The sequence below is a fragment of the Spinacia oleracea genome, chromosome 5 (genome assembly GCF_020520425.1).
Source record: "Spinacia oleracea cultivar Varoflay chromosome 5, BTI_SOV_V1, whole genome shotgun sequence".
NCBI lineage: Eukaryota > Viridiplantae > Streptophyta > Magnoliopsida > Caryophyllales > Amaranthaceae > Spinacia > Spinacia oleracea.
Window position 1 is genome coordinate 2815871 of NC_079491.1, and position 23361 is coordinate 2839231.

A 23361-nucleotide genomic window follows, 5' to 3' on the forward strand; every position below is an offset into this window, starting at 1 on the left:
GTAGCTAAACCACCAACAACATCTCCATTCAACTTAAATACATACGACACACATTCTCCACTTAAACATAACATGTTCTAGGAACACTTAAACCCAGCTCAATTCAAAGGCTTTTTGTTACACATTTCAATGGTTGAATTCAATTCCAGATCGAATTTCAAATCTTAAAACAAGTAATTCAATTCCAAAATCCTGTTTGGGAAACATGATAATTGTCACACACAGTGACACAACTACTCCAGCCACACTATTGTAATTCCTTAGACATTTTGTATCATATTTTCTAAGAATATACATTTTCTACATCAATCACCAAGACAAAAATGCTGTGTTAAGCTCTTTTCTAATCTAATCACAAAATATACCTCACTTTTCTTCTATTCCTGTCACCAAAACTACATATTGCAATCAACACAATCAGTCAACAGAGGGCCGGCTGAAATCATCCGTCGGTGGTGCTTGTAACTTCGCCAACGCCTCACTGCCAAATATTTTACATACAATTGATCAACAACACTCATAGAAATTATATATCCAAGTGCAAGGGTAGACCAGAAAAAAAAAAAACACGCGTATTTTTCATTCTTTCTTCAAAATTACTACCTGTGAGCATTTCGGAGCTCCATATCGAGAGGATCATACTTACACGCGTTCTCAAATTCTACTACTGCATTTTTATAGTCCTGCACCAATACAAAGTTATCACAAACAAAATCAGAACTTATTCCAAAAAGCAGATATTAAAACATGATCATATATGGACATAGATAGACCTTCAGCATCATATAGGCTACTCCTGCAACGTAATATCCCTTAGCCCATTCTGGTTTCAGTCTAATACAGCATTCTGCATCCGTGAGTGCAAGATCGCCCTCGTTCACGCGGGACCAGCAAAAGCTCCTGTTGGATAACACTATCTCATCTGTTGGGTTCAACCTGGTAGCCTATTCCAGTTAAAGAATGAAAAAAACAACAATACTCAGATTGCAGCATCAAAAGATTACAGCATACTAACAATACTCAGATTGCAGCATCAAATAATTGCAGCATCTACCTCTGTATACCAGTAAATTGCATGTAAAAACTCAGATTGCAGCATCAAAAGATTGCAGCATACAAACAATACTCAGATTATAGTTCAGTTTTTTTTTTTTTTTTTTTTTTTTTTTTTTACCTCTGTATACCAGTAAACTGCATTCATGTACTCATTTGTTATCATGGCTTGTGCTGCATTTTCTTTTGCTTCTAAGAATTTTGCTGGCATTTTGAGTTGCCGCTGCAAGTTATGAAATGTGGTAACAATAAACCATCAAATTTTTATAATTACAACATTAAACTCCACATAACTAACTCCTTGAGTGACTTTTTCCAGATTGCCAACCTTCAATGTGCATTTTAAAACAATTCATATATGATTGCACCTTTAACTAAAATAGCTCAGTCATGATACATGCCCAGATGCTAGGGAAAGCTTTCAGTGAAATTGTTGTCAACATTCTTAATTACAACCCCATACTTCACCACCAATCAAATATGAGCTACATATATGAGACACAATAACCGAGTTCACTTCAGAAACCATCCCAGCGCCTTTGCTCAAAGTCACACTAGAAGATGAAAGGAAATTTATAATTACAAAAAATGAGGTGGTGTTCTTATGATATTATGGAAAGCAAATATCTGAGTTCATGGAAGAGCATGAAAAGGATTCATCTACAAAGATGTTCTAAATAAGCAGGACCTAATAGAAGGGGAAAGGATCTACCCAAATGGAGCTACAGAGGTGATAGTATAGAGATTACATCTACTGATGGACTATCAGTACATTAAGCTCATGTAATAGCTAACAGATGTTGGAAAATAACCTGAGTTTTTTCTTCCTCAGAGTTGAGATACTCGTGAATTCCATGAATGCTCCAGGTCAGAATATGAGGAATACGAGCAGTAGCATCAAAGAGGGTGTCTGCAACTGCAAGATTACCTTCACCAACCGCAATTTCAATAGGTGTATAATCATACTGAAATAGAAGACACAGTAATAAGTCAAGCATATACACTCAGAGAAAGCCAGAAAGGTAGATAAGAATACGAGTTTAAGGCCAAAACTTTTAAAAGTGTGTGAGTGTTATCTTTCACTCACAAAATTAGTAGTATTAGGATCAGCTCCAGCTTTAAGCAAGCATTTGATAATCTGTATATTGCCAGCAGATAAAGCCACAATCAAAGGTGCTTCTCCTTGTAAACCAAGATTCGGGTCAGCACCATGCTGCACCAAGTATAACAGAATAATCAGCCTCTAATAACTGAATAATCACAGGTTAATATTTCTGCCATCCTAATTAAAGATATGAGATGCTTTTGTGATACGGAGTTAGTTGCATTCCTAACTCTACTCCCTAAAGTCATCATAAGTTGATTGAACTTTGAAATGAGGACATATATGAACTTCAATCATGTAACATTTGTACGTCCATCCGAACTGTCCTCAAACACAAATATACATTGAAGTTCACAACTGTCCTCAAGAAAAATAAACAGAGAGAAAGGCATATAATAGTACCTTCAGCAATATCCTTACGCAATCAAGAGAGTTCTCTAGGATGGTAACTATCAACGGGTTCAATGAGGGATGACAAGAATAATTTGGCTGCAGCATGAAAGAAGAAGGTTCATTGCAAACAGAGAAGGTAACATCACATACATACAAAATTTACAAGATCTTTTTCATCTTATGTATTTGATGTACATTTTTATAAATTAAAGCATCATTTGTAAGATATCACTAAAAGGAAAATGTAACGTGTCATAGCTCATGAGTCATGACGGTAGAGAAGGAGGAGTTTCTAGCAAAGCAAGTCAATCAACATGTGCGCAAATAAAGCTATCACACTTAACTTTGGACCAAAAACATGGAAGTTTGAGACATACCACTACAGCACTACCCAAGGCAAAGTAACATCAAGTCACAAAGTACATACATCAACAACAAAGACATTAATCAAAGTGTTGTCACATACATTAGCTTTATGACTAAGCAAAATCTTAACAACATCTTTCATGCCATATCCAGCGGCCTGTCGCAATGGCGTGCCTCTAGAAGCCGATGGCGCATCAACTTCAGCACCTTTTTTTATTAACAGTTTCACAAGGTCTTTTCTTCCTGCAACAGTAAAGCCAAGTTTAAAGGACAGAACATTCTTATTTCATCTATAGCTTGACAACCCAAATGAATAAGACGTGTAATTTAAACTAGTAATGTGACTCAGAGGCTCTTTTAGATACCATTTTTAGCAGCATGGTGCAATGGAGTTAATCCATTAAGGCTTGACAAATTAGGATTTGCACCATGACCCAGTAGAAAAGAAGAAGTCATGTAATGCCCTTCCAAAATCGCAAAATGCAGAGGGGTGTAACCTGTAAAATAGCCCATATAAACTCAAAATAAACCCAAGAAAGCTTATTCTTATGCATATAATACCCAATAAACATCAAAATACCAGTATTATTTAGGTTTCTAGATCAAAATTCATAGCAAGACAACAAAAATAAACAAAATATCTTTACAATGCTAGGCATGGATGATATCAAATACTTATAAAGAAACAATATATATTGCAATGGTTCAAATGGTTAGCCAAGTAATTGCAGGAAGCTAATACGACCAAATGACGTGGTAATAAATTCAATAACGCGAGATTAACACTAAAAACCCCCCAAAGTGGCACAATTCGATCAGTAATCACAATGTATAACACCTAAACTAACCCAGCAATTTACATGATTCACATGATTAAAGGCTTAGAAGTTAAAACAACACACATTAACACTAAAAACCCTAAAAGTGCACAAATCGATTATCATGCAAAGCACCCACAAATTTCACAAATCACAATTCGATCAAGAATAATAAGTATAAATCTTGAAAGAATCATTTACCCATTAAATCTTGGCTATTAACATCAAATTTGATAGTATTAACTAGGTATTTGCAGATTGGAGTTCGACCCCCGGAAGCAGCAACGTGTAGAATTGTACGCTCCTTCGAGTCTTTTTCTCCCAAGATTTCGTACTTCGTCATCTGTTTTCCAAACTTATCAGTAACCTGTTTCACGATTTCTGCAAACAAAAAAGTTGGCAAGAACAGAATTCCAGTATGAATTAATCACAAAAATTACGAGTATTAAATTTTAATAAAAAGCAAAAATATAATAATAATAATAATAATAATAATGATAATAATGTTACCTTTCATGAATTTAAGGTCTCCAAGAGAAGCTGCTGTGAAGATTTGACTCATGGTGGAAATTCGAAGAAAATCTACGCAAATGATTTTAGGGATTCAAATTGGCGAAGACGAAGACGAAGACGAAGAAGTTATTTGAGTGATTTTACACCAAGATAACTTTTACCCAATTTTTGTAACTTTAACCTAGTTTTGATTAACTTTTATATTAGTAATAAAAAAGTTGATAGATAAACATTTTAAAGGGTTAAATGATTAATTTTATACATTATTTGTCATTTTAAAGAAATAAGTTTTACTAAAATTAAAAAATTTATCACTAAAAAATACATAACTTTTACATATATAAGCTTAACTTTTAAGCATTTTGAGTTAACTTTTACTTTAGTGTACAATATTTATTGTACACCCATTGTAAATAAGAATTTGTGCGCACTAGGTGTACAATAAATTTATTGTACACCAAGATAACTTTTACCCAATAAAGTTAAACTACTCCTTTTTACGAGAAATTATTTTATTAAATAATATATTATATTCTACTAATTAATTAAAATTTTATTAATAAGGAAATTAATATGTTATAGAAATCGGTTATTGCTCCTTTACTAGTACGCCCCTCTTTCAACCGATGCTTTTTTTTTTACCTATTAGCTCAGTGGTAGAGCGCGCCCCTGATAATTGCGACACAGGATAAGCATTCATTTACCTTTCAAAGAAAGAGGTATTAATAAGGAAATTTAAAGAAAATACAGAACGCTATGTAGCACTTAACTGGTTTTCATTTTGTTAAAAGTTATATATTTTCGCCGTTCCGGAAATATCGCACCATTTGCTTTTTTACACTATTCACACTACGACTTTGGTCAACGCAAGGAAATTTTAGTAATGTGGGGTAATGCTAGATTTTTATCGATATATATTTTCTAAATATATTAATTTTTTGAAATTTTTAATTGCACATGATTTGAGGTATTAAGAGTCAAAGTAATGATTAGAAGAGTAAAAGTCAACCATGGTGCGATATTTTCGAAATGGAGGAAGTATTTATTTTTCAATTTTTTTCCTTCATGTCGGTTCACCGTCAGACTCCCCCTTCGAGCAAATCTGAACAATAGTCTGAGCAATAGTCTTATTGAGTATTAACGGAAGACATCCCATTTAAGTGAAAGAGTATGACAAAAATATGAGATTAAATAATAATAATTAAGATTAAATGTACTGTTTAAACGTTTTAAGTAGAGTCTTGGAATTTCAAGACTCTTGCTCAAACTTTTGTCATACTCTTCCACTTAAATGGGAGGACTTAAGTTAATACTCAATAAGACTACGGCAACTTTTGTGTAAGACCGCCTTACTAGAAAGACCACTTTGATTATTTAACTAATTGGTTATATTGGTTAACTAATTAGTTCTAGTGCTTAACTAATTATTTTAATTGTTTAACTAATTGGTTCCAGTGCTTAACTAATTAGTTCAAGTGTTTAACTAAATGATTTCATTACTTAACTTATATGATATCAATGTGGTCTTTTGTGTAAGACCGCCTTATATAAAAGTTTGTAATAATACTATTGCTCATACTATTGCTCAGACTATCGCTAATCTTGCTCTTCCACTCACCCCAAACTAGTAACAAAATCAAAAATCAATTAACCTCTTTTTTTTCTCATTATCTATCTCCTTCCAAATTCTGTTGTATCGAATGAATTTTACATCAATATTGATAACGGCCCAAGGAAATCATGTACAAATTGTTTCTTCAAATTTGTTGTGTGATTTGTTTTCTATTCCATATGTTTAATCGCCAACTTATATGGATCCTAAAGTTTTTCTTTTTTATACACTGATTTTATTAATTCCAATTTTCAAATATATCTTTTAGGGTTAATGGAAATTGGTTAATTGGGGAAAACTCATAAAATTTATTGAAAAAAATAAATGAATAAAAAAAAAGAAAAAATTATCGTGTAATTTTTTCACAAGGAAGTGACACGTGTCTTTTTGGGTGTGTGTTTTAGTATAATGTAATAAAGTAATAGATTCTTATTTTATACTCCCATTATTTCATTTTTTATACATACCCGTCAAGGGTTTTTACTTCCTCACTCTCTTTTCCCTTGACATCATGCTTATGGATGTCGCACCTCTTATGCCTCCTCTTGTCTTTCCCTTTGAACCCGTCTTCACACTTAATGATCAACCCCAAATCTTAAGACTTGAGTTTTACTGATGTGGCATTTGACTAATCAGTCTTAAGACAAGACACAATGAATTGTAGCATTGTAGTGGACGAGCCTTATTATTTTTATTTTTTTTTGAAAAACTAAGATTCAATTTAAGACTTGGTGTGTGAGTTGAATTAAATAATAAAATAATATTTATACATAAATTTACAAAGTCTTAAATAAATTTGATGGGTGAAGAACTAAATTTTGATTGAATCTTAATTAAGAAGTCTTAACAAAGATTTTATACATGCGGGACTTAGTTTAGAGTTGTATGTGAAATCACGCACCCACAGACACATATACATCATTTTTTGAAAAATTCAAAACTATCTTATAAAATTGCGTTTTTGAAGAAAATTACCTTATACACGTATAATTTTTTATGGAAATAAATAGGAGTAATATCTTATAAAAATGTATGGGGGTAACTCCTACATTTGGCCGAAATATAAACGTTGACTTTATAACCATTTCCCATGAGATATCACGTACGTGAGATTCACCTAGTAATGTCAAACTCGGAATTTCATTTCCTTTCCGATCAAAAATAGTATTTCACCCGATAAAAAAAAAGGAAATTTTGTCAAAAAGGACCTTTTAAAGTCCAAAAATTGTGAAAAATGACCTTTTTAAAAAAAAGTAGTAAGATAGGACCCAATTTATGTTCTTTGTTGTGAATAGGGACCACAACCCAAATTCCGGTGGTCAAAGCAATTATCCGGCGTTGACCATGACTCGTTTTTAACATTTTTTTAAAAAAGAATTCCCTCCAAAATTTCCCTTACTGCTTTCACTAGCGAATCCCGCCACCATGTCAGTCTGCTATTGCGGCGTCGAGTGCATCGTCTTCATAGGCTTCTCCCGGTGGTTATGGAAGCGTTGCACCTAAGTCGGCTCAAACGACAACACCACATGGTCATCCACGACCCTAGAAGAATTCAAACCCGTTCCTCGCATCTGTTGTGTCATCCTCGCCGTCTACGAACCTGATATCCGCAACCCCCAATTCACCCCACCCGGCAGCTACCGTCTCAACCCTTATTGGCTCATCAAGCGCGTCACCAACGAGGAAACCCAAGGTCATGCTCCACCATACATTATCTACGCCGACCACCACAACCGCGAGATCTTACTCGAAATTGCGGTCTAAACCTCATCAAAGAGTCCGATTACAAGCTTCTCCTCGACAACCGCCTCGGAATGCAAATGTTCGACGACGGATTCGTCCACCATGGCCTGCTAAAATCGACGATTTGGTTGCTGAAACGGGAGTCAGAGGCGCTTAAGAATTTGTGGGTTGAAAATGGACGGTCAACGCCGGAAAACTGCTCTGACCACCCGAATTTGGGCTTTGGTCCTTATTCACAACAAAAAATAGAAATTGGGTCCTATCTCACAACTTTTTTTTTTTAAAATGTCATTTTTCACAATTTTTAGACTTTAAAATGTCCTTTCCGATAAAATTTCCAAAAAAGAATAGTATTTCGTACAGAGTATTATAATTTTTTTTTACTCTATAATAAAAATAGTTTTTCGCAAAAATCCAATTTCAGACAAAATAATTTCAGATAAGTTCAGTTAAGTTCAGATAATCTCAGATAAGTTCAGTTAAGTTTAGATAAGTTCAGTTAAGTTCAGATAAGTTTAGTTAATATAAGTTCCACAAAAAAAAGTTTTTTTTCTAGACATTTTCACATACAAATAATTTAGTCCGTTTGATATAAAATAAGTTCTTTTCAGATGAAATAAGTTCAGATAAATTTCGATAATTATAATTAAATTTAGATAATATAAATTCAGTCAAAATAAATCCAATAGCATAGAGCCTTACCGAACTCTTTATGTTCCAAGTATTTCCAAGTCCAATAGTACTGTATTTCCTTTTTAACTCTTCCCTCTAACCGCCAATTTGACAAATAAAACTTTTGAATCACACATCAAATCATCAAACTTCTTCGTCTTCGTCTTCGTCTTCGTCTTCGTCAATTTGAATCCCTAAAATCTTTTGCGTAGATTTTCTTCAAATTTCCACCATGAGTAACATCTTCACAGCAGCTTCTAATGGAGACCTTAAACGCATCAAAGGTAACATTATTATTATTACATTTTTGCTTTTTATTAAAACTAATACTCGTAATTTTTGTAATTAATTCATACTGGAATTGAGTTCTTGCCAACTTTTTGTTTGCAGAAATCGTGAAACGTTTGAATGATAAGTATGGAGAACAGAAGGCGAAAGAAATCTTGGGAGGAAAAGACTCGAAGGGGCGTACAATTCTACACATTGCTGCTTCCGAGGGTCGAACTTTAATCTGCAAATACCTAGTCGACACTATCAAGTTTGATATTAATAGCAAAGATCGAATGGGTAAATGACTCTTTCAACAATTACAGTACTTATTAATCTTGATCGAGTTGTGATTTGTGAAATTGTATGTGGTTTGCATGATAATCGAATTCTGCACTTTTAGGGTTTTTAGTGTTAATGTGTGTTGTTTTAACTTCTAAGCCTTTAATCATGAGAATCATGTAAATTATTGGGTTAGGTTAGGTGTTATACATTGTGATTACTGATCGAATTGTGCCATTTTGGGGGTTTTAGTGTTAATCTTACTTTCCATTATGCTTTTGAATGTTTCCTGCAAAAAGATTCAGCAATAACAGAAACTCCCTTTCAATGACAACACACAGAAGGAAAAAGCAGAGTTCATTATTTTAACAGGCAAGTCTGGATGATAATAAGAAAGGATAAAGATCCAAACTAGAAGGCTGATAATAAGAAAGGATAAAGATCCAAACTAGAAGGCTCCCTGTAACCCCATTTACCTCACACCCTGGTGGATATTCATTTTAACTTTATATTGTTTCTTTATAAGTATTTTGATGTTTATTGGGTATTATATGCATAAGAGTAAGCTTTCTCGGGTTTATTTTGAGTCTATTTTACAGGTTCCACTCCTCTGCATCATGCGGTTTTGGAAGGGCATTTCATGACTTCTTCTTTTCTACTGGATCATGGTGCAGATCCTAATGCGACAAGCCCTAATGGATTAACTCCATTGCACTATGCTGCTAAAAATGGTATCTAAAAAAGCCTCTGAGTTACGTTGTTGTATGTATGAGTCTTGTCACATTACTAGAAATGAAATATTCATGTTCTGCCCTTTAAACTTGGCTTTACTATGGCAGGAAGAAAAGACCATGTGAAACTGTTAATATCAAAAGGTGCTGAAGTTGATGCGCTATCGGCTTCTAGAGGCACACCATTGCGAAATGCCGCTGCATATGGCATGAAAGATGTTGTTAAGATTTTGCTTGGTCATAAAGCTAATGTATGTGACAACACTTTGTTCTCTTAATTATGTATTGACTGAGATTATATGTTTTGATTATTGTCTTTGTTGTTGATGTATGTCCTTTATGTTACTTGGCCTTGGTAGTGCTGTAGTGGTATGTCTCCTAGTGTCCACTTCTATGTCAAGTCTCAAATTTCCATACCCAAGTCAGAGCTTTATTTGCGCCTATGTTGATTCCTTGTTGAAATTCAATCATCAATTGGCTTGATGTTGGAAATGAATGTTCGTCCTTCTCTACCTTCATGACTCATGAGCTATGACACGTTACATTTTCCTTTTAGTGATATTTATACAAATGATGCTTTAATTTATAAAATGTATATCAAATACGTAAGATGAAAGAGATCTTGTAAATTCTGTATGTACGTGATGGTACCTTCTCTGTTTGCAATGAACCTTCTTCTTTCATGGTGCAGCCAAATTATACTAGTCATCCCGCATTGAACCCGTTGGTAGTTGCCGTCCTAGATCAATCTATTGATTGCGTAAGGCTACTGCTGAAGGTACTATTATATGCCTTTGTCTCTTTAACCCTCTTTTTTTTTACATTTGTTGTTAATTTTGGTGGTTGTATTTCTTTACAGAAGAAACCATATTATTGCGAGGGATCTTTGAAACCGATTTACCTCTCTGTTTATTTTTCTTGAGGACAGTTGTGAACCATTGTATATTTATGTTTGATCACTTGCCATTTAGGATGGACATACTCCATACTTAATAAACCCAGACTTAATAGTTACATGAACAACGTACAACACACTAATAAAGGATATCCTGGTAATTATTTAATTTTTTTATAGTACAAATGTTACATGATTGAAGTTCATATATGTCCTCATTTCAAAGTTCAATCAACTTATGATGACTTTAGGGAGTAGAGTTAGGAATGCAACTAACTCTGTATCTTTAATTAGGATGGCAGAAATATTAAGTATATTCTTCTTTTAGCACCTGCTGATTGCTGATAGTCATATACTCATGTTATACTTGGTGCAGAGTCATGCTGACCCAAATCTCTGTTTAGATAAACCTTTGGTTGTTGCTGTATTTGGAGGCAATATAGAGATTATCAAATGCTTGCTTCGAGCTGGAGCTGATCCTAATGTTACTAATTTTGTGAGTGAAAGATAACATTCACACGCTCAGAAGATTAACTTGTTTTCATTATATTTGCTTTTCACTGCGGTGCTATGTGTTTTGACCTTCATTCTTATTGCTTTTCAGTTTGATCTTACACCAATTGAAATTGCGGCTATGGAAGGTCATCTTGCAGTTGTAGAAACCCTCTTTGATGCTACTACTCCTATTCCTCATATTCCGATTTGGAGCTGTCATGGAATATGCGAGTATATGAACTCTCAAGAAGCAAAAAATCAGGTTCTTTTCCTAGTTAATTATGCAACCTATATTGTACCTTTTTATAATCTCAAAACCAAATAAATACTTATGTTTAGTTCTTGGGATTGCATTTGATGGATTGCATTCCATAACTTGCAGCGGCAACTCAAAGCTGTAACAAAATTCTTTTTAGCAAAACTAATTGGAGCACAAGCCATGAGAACAAATGATTACTTGACTGCAGCTTACTGGTATACAGAGGTAAAAAATTTAAAACTGAACTATAACTTGGCCTTCAATTATGCTGCAATCTGAGTATTTTTAGAGGTAGTATACAGTAAACTTTTGATGCAGCAATCTGAGTAATGTTGTTCTTTTCATTCTTTAACTGGATAGTGTTCGACGATGAAGCCAACAGATGCGACAATGTTCTCCAACAGGAGCTTTTGCTGGTCCGGCTTGAACGAGGCCGATCTTGCACTCTCTGATGCAGATTCCTCTATTAGACTGAATCCACAATTGGCTACGGGACATTACTGTGCAGGAATAGCCCGGATGTTGCTGAAGGTCTGATCATGTTTATATGATCATGTTTTATTATCTACTTTTTGAAATAAGTTTTGAATTTTTTTTCCTACATTGTTGTCTAAACTGATTGTGATGATAACTTTGTATTGGTGCAGGACAGTCAAAATGCAGTAGCAGCATTTGGGAACGCGTGTAAGTGTGATCCTCGCAATAAGGAGCTCCGAGATACTTACAAGTAAGTTTGAAGAAAGAATGAAAAATACACTTGGATATATAATTTCTATGAGTGTTATTGATCAATTGTACGTAAATATTTGGCAGTAAGGCGTTGGCGTTACTAGCACCACCCACGGATGATTTCAGCCGGCTCTCTGTTGAGTGATTGTGTTCATTGCAATATGTAGTTTTGGTGACTGGAATAGAAGAAAAGTGATGTATATTTTGTGATTAGATTAGAAAAGAACTTGGCACAACATTTTGTCATGGTGATTGATGTAGAAAATGTATATCTTAGAGACGATACAATATGTCTTAGGAATTACAAAATAGTATGGCTAGAGTACTTGTGTAGTTGTGTGTGACAATTATCATGTTTTCCAAACACGGATTTTGGAATTGAATTCATTTGTTTTAAGATTTCAAATTCGGTCTGGAATTGAATTCATCCATGGAAATGAATTCCGTGTATGTATAGTTGTGTATAATTCGATATTATGTGTGAACTCGGTTTCTCTGCCCAAAAGACTTTTCTTTTGGTAACTTACCTTATTAATTTGTTTCTCACTTGAAGCCAAAGTGGTTGAAGATGTGATAGGTGACATATCTGAAGCTCTAAAGAAGTAAGTGCATCTTCTTCCTATATAGTATACTGGTATGTGTTTGTTTTTTGTTTAGAGGTCTAGTTTCATATGTTGCCTGATTAACTGTTGTGTGTGCCTGTGTTTATCTGTACAGTTACTCAACCCTGATTGTTCATCTGAAAGGTGAGGATGCATTCTTCTAACATGTTGGATTTTAATATGACATTGCAGCGATTACAATTGAACCTTGTTTTTCTCACCTGTGTTATAACTTGTTAGCTGTTTTTAATGTGTTTTCATCTGCTCATGTTGTAATAGGGCAAGGAAAATCCATCAGAAAGGTGTTGTCCTAACTTCTAACACATGAAAACATGGTGATGTTTATAAGTGGAATGAACGTTTTTATGGACCAATTTGAAGACAAGGTAACATTTTAATACTGCTGTTATTGGAATATTAGCTATTTTATGTATCTTGAACAGATGACTGTTATAGACAACTTTTTCAGCAAACCTTGATTTCTTTCCTTTGATATTGCAGGTGATATTGGAGAGATGCTTCCTAATGGAGCAATAAAGATCATTGATAGAAAGAAGCTAGAATCTGATAAAACTGTCTCATTATCGAAGGTGTAAAGCCTCCTCTTCCATGAAAACTCAAAATCTATACCTTTGTGCTTTTTTGTTTGGTTTCTGTAGTTGATTACAATTAAGGAACTACTAATATTTTGGTGTCCTTTTGTAAGATATGGGTTTATGATTGTCATTGATCTGATTTAACTATCTACAGATGTTTCTCAGCAAATTTTAATATTTATACTTGATCAATCACGAGCCCGGCACAAAAAATAGCGGGTTTTGGGCAGAATTTTGTAGGCTCGTTTTTCTGGACCGGCCTGGCCCGGTCCAAATTTTAATTATCATAGTATTTGGTGTCTTTTGTGCTAATAATTACGAATAAATTAAGCAAGTAGCCAACATAAAGCAAAACAAGGAAATTACCGTGTTGAGCGGCAAGTAGACCTGGTTTGGTCAGGTTGTAAAAAATTATTTTCGGGTTCGGGTTGTAAAAAATTATTTTCGGGTTCGGGTTGAATCGGGTCGGTAACTTTCGGTTCAGGTTCACAAATGTTTGTTCAAGGTTCAGAACTTTCGGGTTCGGGTTGACCCAACGGATTGAGAGATTTGAAAACGCGTATTATATTTTCATTAATTTAGGTGAAAAATATACAAAATATGGGCACAAATTAATAAATTTTTCCTACACAAGTTCATATTTAGTCAAATTCAACCATAAAATAATGTATAATTCAAATTAAAATCATATTACACACAACAATAGTAAAAACAACGTGTTTATTATGCCTAAATTTTTTCTCATAATCTCATTTATTACTATAATTACAATGATTTTCAATCGGTCGGGTCCAAAACGGGTTCGGTTGGGTTTTGACCAATTAGTTTTCGGGTTGCTCGAGTTTGGATAAAATCGGGTTACGGATCACAAAATTTTGATCAAGACCCATTACTTTTGGGTCGGGTTCGGATCAAATCGATTTTTAACAGGTCTAGTGGCAAGAGATAATCCACCAATCAAATTAAGTAATACTCCACAATGAAGATTTAAAAAAGAGATTGTCCATCTTTACAAGATTCACCTTAAAACTCTCTCTTACTTTAACCAGTTTAAGTACATGAGCTTACTCGATCAATGAGGTTTTTCTGGCTCTTAAAATAAACATGTCCCTAAATAGAGCTAAATTGTGCTCTCATAGTCGACGTGCCAAAATCGCTTCCCATAAACAAGCATACAACAAGTACATATATTAGGACAAACACGACAAATCCAACAGTCATAAATAAGTGATGACTGACGAAAATTTACGGGAGCACCTAAGCACACCTGTGGGAATTCTCCTTAGGTAGTTGGCCCTTCGTTAGGGATGTCAATGGGGCGGGCCGGATGTAGGTCCCTCCATCCCCATCTCCGCCTGAAATTTTAATCCCCATCTCCGCCCCAACAGGTACAAACTAAAATCCATCACCGCCCCACCACCTATCTAGGTATCCATCCCCGTCTCTCCCGCCCTCATACCCGCGCAAATACCGGCCTATTTATTTCTTGTTTAGCAAACATTTACCATATATATGGAGTAACTAAAAATTAACTTTTGGAAAAACATCTTATGACTAAAAGCATCATATACAATATAATTGGAAAAAATTACCCGTCATAAGAAAAAAAAATCCATACCAAAAAACATAAAAGTCTCACCTAAATTCATATTATCACCTACAAACAAATAAATCCATATCTGCCCCATCACCCAGGGTGGGTATGAAGCAGGGCGAGTGGGGATGGGCGGGTTCAACACAAAATCCACACCCGCCCCATCACCTATGGCGGGTACGATTATTATACACATCTCCCCCCCATCACCTACCAAACCTACCCCCATCCCCGCCTACTTGGGTCAGATGCGGGGCGAGTCTCCCACAAAACCCGCCCCACTGATATCCCTACCCTTCGCATGTGTGTGTAGCCACCACTCCACAACTCTCCTCGAGGATGGAGAGGCGAGACACAATTGATGTTTTTATAAACACATTACAAGGGTACGCTTGTAATTTCGCATCACATAACTACGCAATTGTTCATAATTTATATACCATTGTTCTTTTTCTTATACTATTTCTTATTTTATACTCCGTACCATTATTTTCATTTTCCATATCATTTTTATACATAACCGTCAAGATTTTTTACTTCCTCACTCTCCTTGCAATAATTTTTTATTTATTAAATATAAATGGAAAACTGTCATGACAATTGATTTTTTTTTTTTTTTAAGACGAGACCTCCTTAATCTTGCTCACAAAGATTTTATACATGTCGGGACTTAGTTTAGAGTTGTATGTGAAATCACACACATATACATAATTCTTCGTATAATTTTTTCTGGAAATAAATAGGAGTTGTATCTTATAAAAATATATTGGGGTTACTCCTACATTTTGCTAAAATATAAGCGTTGACTTTAACGTTGACTTTAGGACAACATTTAACAAACTCTTTCCAACATTTCCTTTTTAACTCTTCCCTCTAACCGCCAATTTGACAAATAAAACAGAAAACGAAAAAAAAGGCGCATACATCAAATCACTCAAACACATACTTCTTCGTCTTCGTCTTCGTCTTCGCCAATTTGAATCCCTAAAATCTTTTGCGTAGATTTTCTTCAAATTTCCACCATGAGTGACAACTTCACAGAAGCTTATTATGGAGACCTTCAACTCATCAATGGTAACATTTATTATTATATTTTCTTTGCTTTTTATAATTTTTGTAATTAATTCATACTGGAATTGAATTCTCGCCAACTTTTTGTTTGCAGAACATAGGGCGAAAGGAATCTCGAGAACAATAGATTCGACCGGGCGTACAATTCTACACATTGCCGCTTCCAAGGGTCGAACTGTAATCTGCAGATACCTACTTGTTACTCTCAATTTTGATGTTAATAGCAAAGATTTTAATGGTAAATGATTATCTCAAGAATTATACTACTTATTAATCTTGATCGAGTTGTGATTTGTGAAATTGTGTGTGGTTTGCATGATAATCGAATTGTGCACTTTTAGGGTTTTTAATGTTTGTTGTTTTAACTTCTAAGCTTTTAATCATGTGAATCATGTAAATGATTGGGTTAGGTTAGGTATTATACATTGTGATTACTGATCGAATTGTGCCATTTTGGGGGTTTTAGTATTAATGTTTGTAGTATTAGCTTTTAATCATGTGAATCATGTTAATCTCGTGTCCTTGAATTTATTACCATCATTCGGCTAACCATTTGAACCAACCATTGCAATATATATTGTTTCTTTATAAGTATTTGATATCATCCATGCCTAGCATTGTAAATATATTTTGTTTTATTTTTGTTGTCTTGCTATCAATTTTGATCTAGAAACTTAAATAATACTAGTATTTTGATGTTTATTGGGTATTATATGCATAAGAATGAGCTTTCTTGGGTTTATTTTGAGTTTATATGGGCTTATTTTACAGGTTACACCCCTCTGCATCATGCGGTTTTGGGAGGGTATTTCATGTCTTCTATTTTTCTACTGGATCAGGGTGCAAATCCTAATATGACATGCAATGCGGGATTAACTCCATTGCATTATGCTGCTAAAACAGGTTTCTAAAACTTATGAGTCTTGTCACATTACTAGGTTCCCTGTTCATTTGGTTTGTCAAGCTATAGATGAAATAAGAATGTTCTGCCCTTTAAACTTGGCTTTCACTATGGCAGGAAGAAAAGATCTGGTGAATTTGTTAATAACAGAAGGTGCTGCAGTTGATGCTCTATCGTTTACTAAAGGCACGCCATTGCTACTTGCCGCTGCATATAGCATGAAAGATGCTGTTAAGATTTTGCTTGAGCATAATGCTAATGTATGTGACAACACTTAGTTTTCTTAATTGCGTATTTGACTGAGATGATATGTTTTGATGTTGATGTACTTTATGTTACTTGCCTTGGGTAGTGCTGTTGTGGTATGTTGCCTAGTGTCACCTTTCCATGTTTTTGGTCCAAAGTTAAGTGTCAAGTCTCTTCCTTCTCTACCTTCATGACTCATGAGCTATGACATGTCACAGTTACATTTTCCTTTTAGTGATATTTATACAAATGATGATTTAATTTATAAAAATGTATATCAAATACATAAGATGAAAATGATCTTGTAAATTATGTATGAACGTCATGGTACCTTCTCTGTTTGCAATGAACCTTCTTCTTTCATGGTGCAGCCAAATTATGCTAGTCATCCCGTATTGAACCCGTTGATGGTTGCCATCCAAACGAAATCCGTTGATTGCGTAAGGCTACTGCTGAAGGTACTATTATATATGCCTTTGTCTCTTTAACCCTCTTTTTTTACAACACCCTAATAAAGGATGTCCTGTTATTATTTTGATTTTTTTGTAGTACAAATGTTACATGATTGAAGTTCATATATGTCCTCATTTCAAAGTTCAATCAACTTATGATTATTCAACTTATTATTCATCCGCTGATTATTCTGTTATACTTGGTGCAGCATGGTGCTGACCCGAATCTTGGTTATTATGGAGAAAAACCTTTGATTTTTGCTGTACTAAAAGGCCGTATAGATATTATCAAATGCTTGCTTACAGCTGGAGCTTATACTAATGCTACTAATTTTGTGAGTGAAAGATAACATTCACACACTTTTAAGAGTTTTGGCCTTAAACTCGTACTTCTGCTCAGAAGATTAACTTGCTTTCATTCTTATATACCCTTTTCTGAGTTATTACTGTGTCTTCTATTTCAGTGTGATCTTACACCAATTGAAATTGCGGCTGTGGAAGGTAATCTTGAAGTTTTAAACATCCTCTTTGATTATACTTCTCGCATTCCTCATATTCCGATTTGGAGCTGTCATGGAATATACGAGTATATCAACTCTCAGGAAGCAAAAAATCAGGTTATTTTCCTAGTTCATTATGCAACCTTTTATTAATCTGAAAACCAAAAACAAAAAACTACGTATCTTAGTTCTTGGGGTTGCATTTGATGGTTTATTGTTACCACATTTCATAACTTGCAGCGGGAACTCAAAGCTGAAATAAAATTCTCAGATGCAAATATAAATGCAACACAATCCATCAGATCAAATGATTACATGACTGCAGTTTACTGGTATACAGAGGTAAAAAAAAATTAAAACTGAACTATAACTACGCAAATCTGAGTATTTTTAGTATGCTGCAATCTGAGTATTACATGCAATTTACTGGTATACAGAGGTAGTATGCTGCAATCTGAGTATTGCATGCAATTTACTGGTATAGAGAGGTAGTATGCTGCAATCTTTTGATGCTGCAATCTGAATACTATGTTTCTTTTCATTCTTTAACTGGATAGGCTATAAGGATGAAGGCAACAGATGCAACAGTGTTCTGCAACAGGAGCCTTTGCTTTTCCTGCTTGAACGAGGGCGATCCTGCACTCTTTGATGCACAGTTGTGTATTAACCTGAGTCCAGATTGGTTTATGGGATATTACCGTGCAGGAATAGCCTATATGATGCTGAAGGTCTGATCATGTTTAAATATCTAATTTTTGAATTAACTACATTGTCGTTTAAATACCTAATGCTGAAGGTCTGGTGCAGGACTTTAAAAATGCAGCAGAAGCATTTTTGAGCGCCTTGAATCGTCATCCTCCCAATCAGGAGCTCCAAGATGCTTACAGGTAATTTTGAAGAAAGAATGAAAAGTATGCGTGATTTTTTTTCCGTGTCTACCCTTGCACTTGGATATATAGTTTCTATGAGTGTTATTGATCAATTGTACGTAAATATTTGGCAGTGAGGCGTTGTCGTACTCACAAGCACCACCGAACTGATGATTTCAGCCAGCTCTCTACTGATTAGTGTTGATTGCAATAATGTAGTTTTGGTGACTGGAATAGAAGAAAAGTGATGTATATTTTGGAATTAGATTAGAAAACAACATTTTGTCATGGTGATTGATGTAGAAAATGTATATCTTAGAGTAGGATACAAATATGTCTTAGGAATTAGAAAATAGTATGGCTAGAGTAGTTGTGTGACAATTATCATGTTTCCCAAACACGGATTTTGGAATTGAATTCATTTGTTGACAAGCATTTAGAATGAAATAAAACAAGGACAGCAACAACTCTCTATTCTCTAATGTTGTAGTGTACGTTTCCCCCATTATTGTGTTGTGTCCTCAGATTGATATATAGTTCCTCAGACATGGTTGTGGTTTCTAACTCTCTGTTATCGGGGTTTGTTGTGTAGTGTTTCACGGTATTATTATATTTTTTTCTAACTCTCTGTTATCGGGGTTTGTTGTCTTGGACAAACTGGTAATTGTCTGCAACTTGAGTCAGTGGAGAGTGATGAATCCATGGAGTTGTTAAGTTTGCCAAAGGCCTCAGAAAATGCCAGGGTTGTCTTTACTTGATAGTTATTCCAAGTAGGAGTTAGGATATCTGTTATGATTCACATGCTTGCTGCTACTATTGATAGTGGTATTGTGTACACTTGTGGGAAGAACATGAACATGAACAACAGAACATGAACATGAACATGAACATGTACACGAAGAATCATTCGATTTTTCTGCTTTTGGTCCTCAGTGAAGCCATTATGAATATTGTCGATGGGGTAGAGTTCTTTCATCGGAGAGACTTGGATTCATGGAGTACACTTGTGGCCTCACATAATGCATGTTTGTCTTTCAGTAAGTTTCCCAGCAACCACCAATGCAATGCAAACCCAAAATCAGATGTGTTCCAATCATCAGATATGATGCAAGTCTGATCTGAGAGGTATGAGATGATGCAAGTCTGATCTGAGAGGTCTGAGATGGTGCAGACCCGAGGTGTGCAGACCTGAGGTAATGCAGACCCAATTGGCGCAGACACAAATACGCCAAAGAGTGCAGGCTCAGAATGGTGCAGACCCCAAGTGACATATAAGTCTTGGAAATACCATGTAAAAGTCGGAGATCGTGAGCTCAAGAGCCACGAAATACATAGTCCTACCAAAATGCAAATTGAGTCACCCAACCTGCAAATTGGGAATATAGAAGTTAGTCTCTATATATGGTTGTGGGTTGCAGACATGAAAAACAGATAGCATTTTCTTCGATCATGTTATGGCAAATGATACTTGTCTTGATGGAGATCAAAAAAACTGTCAGATTGTTGGATGTCTGTAGGCTGTAGCTCAAATGAAAGAGTCTATTCTAGATATCAAATCAGCTCTCCGTAGGAATCCATGCATATGAGGTTTCGAGAAAGAAAATCTGCCAAATGCCTTGTAAATTTGAAGAAAACTGACAAGAAGTGTGCCCTGCCCCTGCCAAAACCGGCCTGAAGATTCCTCTGTTACTGTAAGAACACTGAAAGAGGCTGAGACAATCAGTCTCTCAACTTTGAAGTCAGTTTTCTCATTTGTCAAGTCTAAGTATGTTTTTACTGGTTTTCTTGTTTCTTGGTGTGTCTGTCAATGTCACCCTACTACTTCCATTGTAGTTTGATTTTCTCATCTTCCATTATACTACTCAAGATGTTGTTGCTAAAGATCAAGGACAACCTGAAACCCTTGATTATCGTGTCTTCTTCGTCGATAATTCCGGCAAAAAGGTTGTCCAATCAAGCATGTTAAATATGCCAGTTACTTGGCTGGAGAAATGCTCATATTGAAAATGTGTCTTTTTTCTTGTAATTTTTTGGCTTGTACTTGAGGGACATTGAGTTTTCAAGTCTGATTTTGAGTTCAACTTTGTTACTAGAACTAGTTTGGGCTATTAGGGAATACAGAGCATTAATGAAAAAATTCATGATACATTTAATTTGATGTTATTTATATGCGGAGAAAATCCCAAGCAAACATCCTTCCTTTACCTATTTTTGTTTAAAAATGTACCATTTTTGTTTAAAAATGTACCATTTAATTTCTTTTTTGTCCTTTTTTCTATTTTGTCTTTTGCTATGATATGCATTTGCAAGCACATATCTGATATCCGAAAATACTTCATCAGTTTCAACTGCTTTTTTGGGGCATCCTTATTTTGTTGTGAGTACTTATGTGTCTGTTACTGATTCCTTTTTTTCCGCCTTAACGAGCCGACCTAAACTTAACTCATGAGTGGGGGGTAATGAGAATATAAAGTATGAAAGAATAGTATTTCTTATGCAAATAAAAAATAGATTTTATTATTTATAAGCTGAAATTAACGGAGAAATTTCAAAATAATCCCCTTGATTGACATATCAAGTGGCATTTTCGTAATTAGAGGTAAGCAAATATACAATCTAGATATTGCAATGTACAACATATTTGATATTTAAAAAAATTAAAAATAAAAGAAAATAATTTTAATATAAAAAGATATTGTACACTTAAATATGTAGATTGTATATTTTGATAATTTATTTACGAAAATACCCCTTGATATGTTTACTTGCCGATCAAGGGGATTGACTGGTTGGAGCTCTGTCCTATTTCATTACGTTTATGATGTCTGCACCATTAAAGTAACAAGCCAATTTTCTTAATAGCAAAATGAACTAAAATTAATGTCAAATTCTCTTTTGTGATAGAGAATCTCAAGTACATGAAAAGATGACGGCATATCAGAAAGGCCATAAAGTTGAAGCCGAGACAGATATCAAAGAGCTTAAAGTGACATCAAAAGGCAAAAGTCTACAACAATTGGATTTGGTAATCTCAAGCATCATACAAACTGAAGAAAACAATTTGGGAAATAAATTGATATACTTCCTAAACTCGCATACCCACTCAAGTTTGCTAATATAGTTGCAAATACATGTCCAAATCCGACAAACAAACCCAAGTCTGACCCGAGAAGCAGACCTATCTATGTGGAAGTTCTACTTACCTGAAAGTCAAATCAAACCCAACCCATTTTTCAAATAGAATTGGGTCTGGGGGACAAGTTGTTGGGTGCCAAAATAGACCTACTCATTTTGGCCCAAAGTAACCACATCCCAAATAAGTCCAATATAATGATAGGACCATAAAATAGCCTCATATGCACAAACAAGCCCACTTACACTATGGGCCCACATACTACTACTATATATACCTTCCTTGGAGGTAGGGATGGGCATGGGTCCAGGACCCGGCCCATTTTTAAGGGTCTGGGTCTAATTATTTGAGACCCGATGGATCTGGGGCGGATTTGGATCCATGTATTTAAAAACGAGTCTGGATTTGGGTCCAATATTCTCAGATCCAGACCCGGTCCAGATCCGACCCATGGACTCGGTCAATTATTAGAAATTAGAAATAGTCTAATTAGATATATGCATGCATTAGTATTTTGGCACTAATTTGCGAATTGTGATATTTTAGGTATCGAATGTGAATATGTGATGGTAAATGACGGTTAAATTAAGGAAAATTTGTTAGAAAAGACCTTTTAAAACACAAAAATTGTGAGAAAGGACCTTTTAAAAAAAAAGTTGTGAAATGAGGCCCAATTCAATTTTTTTTTGTTGTTAATAAGGACCAAATGTGATTTTCCGATGGTCAACGAATGCTTTCCGGCGTTGACTGGCACGTGACACGCACGTGTGTCATTTTTTAACAGAAAATTATTATTTTTAAAGTTCCCTCCAATATTTTCCCCCACCCCTTTACTACCCCAACTAACTTTTCCAGGTTTTATTTTTTTTTAAAAATGTGGCTCTCTCTCCTCTAGCCTCTACCATTTTCTTCCTCCTTAAGACCACAAATTTATTCTCTTCAGTTGAAATCAATCAAATTTGCGCAACCAATTCTCTTGTTGGGAATTTTCGTACGAGGTTACATTAAAAGCCCCAATTTTTTTGCTCAAATTTCTCCAATTTTTGGAATCTTTAAATTAGGGTTCTTGAGCTTAATTTTTCTAATTTAAAGATTCAAAAAGTTGGAGAAATTTGAGCAAAATTTTGGGGGCTTTTAGTGCTACCTTGTACGAAAATGCTTGACAAGCAAATGGGTTGCGCGAATTTGGTTAATTTCAACTGAAGAGAAGAAATTCGTGGTCTTAAGGGGGAAGAAAATGGCAGAGGCTCGAGGAGAGAGAGTCGGAATTTTTTTTTTTAAACCTGAAAATGTTAGATGGGGTAGTAAAAGGGGTGGCAGAAAACATTGGAGGGAACTTTAAAAAATAATATTTTTTGGTTAAAAAATGACACAAGTGCAGGTCAACGCCGGAAAGCAGTCGTTGACCACCGGAAAATCACATTTGGTCCTTATTCACAACAAAAAACTTAAATTGAGCCCCAT

At 34.9% G+C, this 23361-nt stretch overlaps 3 protein-coding genes across 8 annotated transcripts; 2 read left to right on the forward strand and 1 right to left on the reverse strand.

The window, feature by feature from the left end:
- Positions 1 to 133: 133 nt before the first annotated feature.
- On the reverse strand, positions 134 to 4421 carry LOC110781904 (uncharacterized). Of its 2 annotated transcripts, XM_021985950.2 has the most exons (11): positions 4246 to 4421; positions 3937 to 4116; positions 3283 to 3414; positions 3018 to 3160; positions 2561 to 2647; positions 2141 to 2266; positions 1866 to 2018; positions 1175 to 1276; positions 774 to 944; positions 604 to 683; positions 134 to 481 (listed from the first exon to the last, which is right to left on the reverse strand). In XM_021985950.2, exons 1-11 carry the CDS (start codon positions 4295 to 4297, stop codon positions 418 to 420), a joined length of 1290 nt encoding a protein of 429 aa, XP_021841642.2. In that variant the 5' UTR covers positions 4298 to 4421; the 3' UTR covers positions 134 to 417. The 2 variants fall into 2 exon arrangements, with proteins under 2 accessions (XP_021841642.2, XP_056684770.1); XM_056828792.1 differs by lacking the exon at positions 1175 to 1276.
- A 3890-nt stretch (positions 4422 to 8311) lies between these two features.
- LOC110781895 (uncharacterized) lies at positions 8312 to 13300 on the forward strand. 5 transcript variants are annotated; one of them, XR_008921891.1, is made up of 14 exons: positions 8312 to 8559; positions 8666 to 8842; positions 9424 to 9555; positions 9664 to 9806; positions 10247 to 10333; positions 10827 to 10946; positions 11055 to 11207; positions 11328 to 11429; positions 11565 to 11735; positions 11852 to 11931; positions 12487 to 12535; positions 12651 to 12679; positions 12815 to 12921; positions 13037 to 13300. XR_008921891.1 is itself a non-coding variant. In XM_056830175.1 (12 exons), exons 1-12 carry the CDS (start codon positions 8508 to 8510, stop codon positions 12076 to 12078), a joined length of 1242 nt encoding a protein of 413 aa, XP_056686153.1. In that variant the 5' UTR covers positions 8312 to 8507; the 3' UTR covers positions 12079 to 12400. The 5 variants fall into 5 exon arrangements, 3 of the variants coding, with proteins under 3 accessions (XP_056686153.1, XP_056686154.1, XP_056686152.1); XR_008921892.1 differs by having other exon boundaries at positions 11857 to 11931; XM_056830175.1 differs by lacking the exons at positions 12487 to 12535; positions 12651 to 12679; positions 12815 to 12921; positions 13037 to 13300 and adding an exon at positions 12018 to 12400 and having other exon boundaries at positions 11328 to 11374; positions 11411 to 11429.
- Positions 13301 to 15585: 2285 nt separating this feature from the next.
- LOC110780394 (uncharacterized) lies at positions 15586 to 19199 on the forward strand. The gene is made up of 11 exons (XM_021984794.2): positions 15586 to 15799; positions 15891 to 16034; positions 16568 to 16699; positions 16815 to 16957; positions 17315 to 17401; positions 17605 to 17730; positions 17860 to 18012; positions 18136 to 18237; positions 18453 to 18623; positions 18703 to 18782; positions 18899 to 19199. Exons 1-11 carry the CDS (start codon positions 15748 to 15750, stop codon positions 18933 to 18935), a joined length of 1227 nt encoding a protein of 408 aa, XP_021840486.2. The 5' UTR covers positions 15586 to 15747; the 3' UTR covers positions 18936 to 19199.
- Positions 19200 to 23361: the final 4162 nt, after the last annotated feature.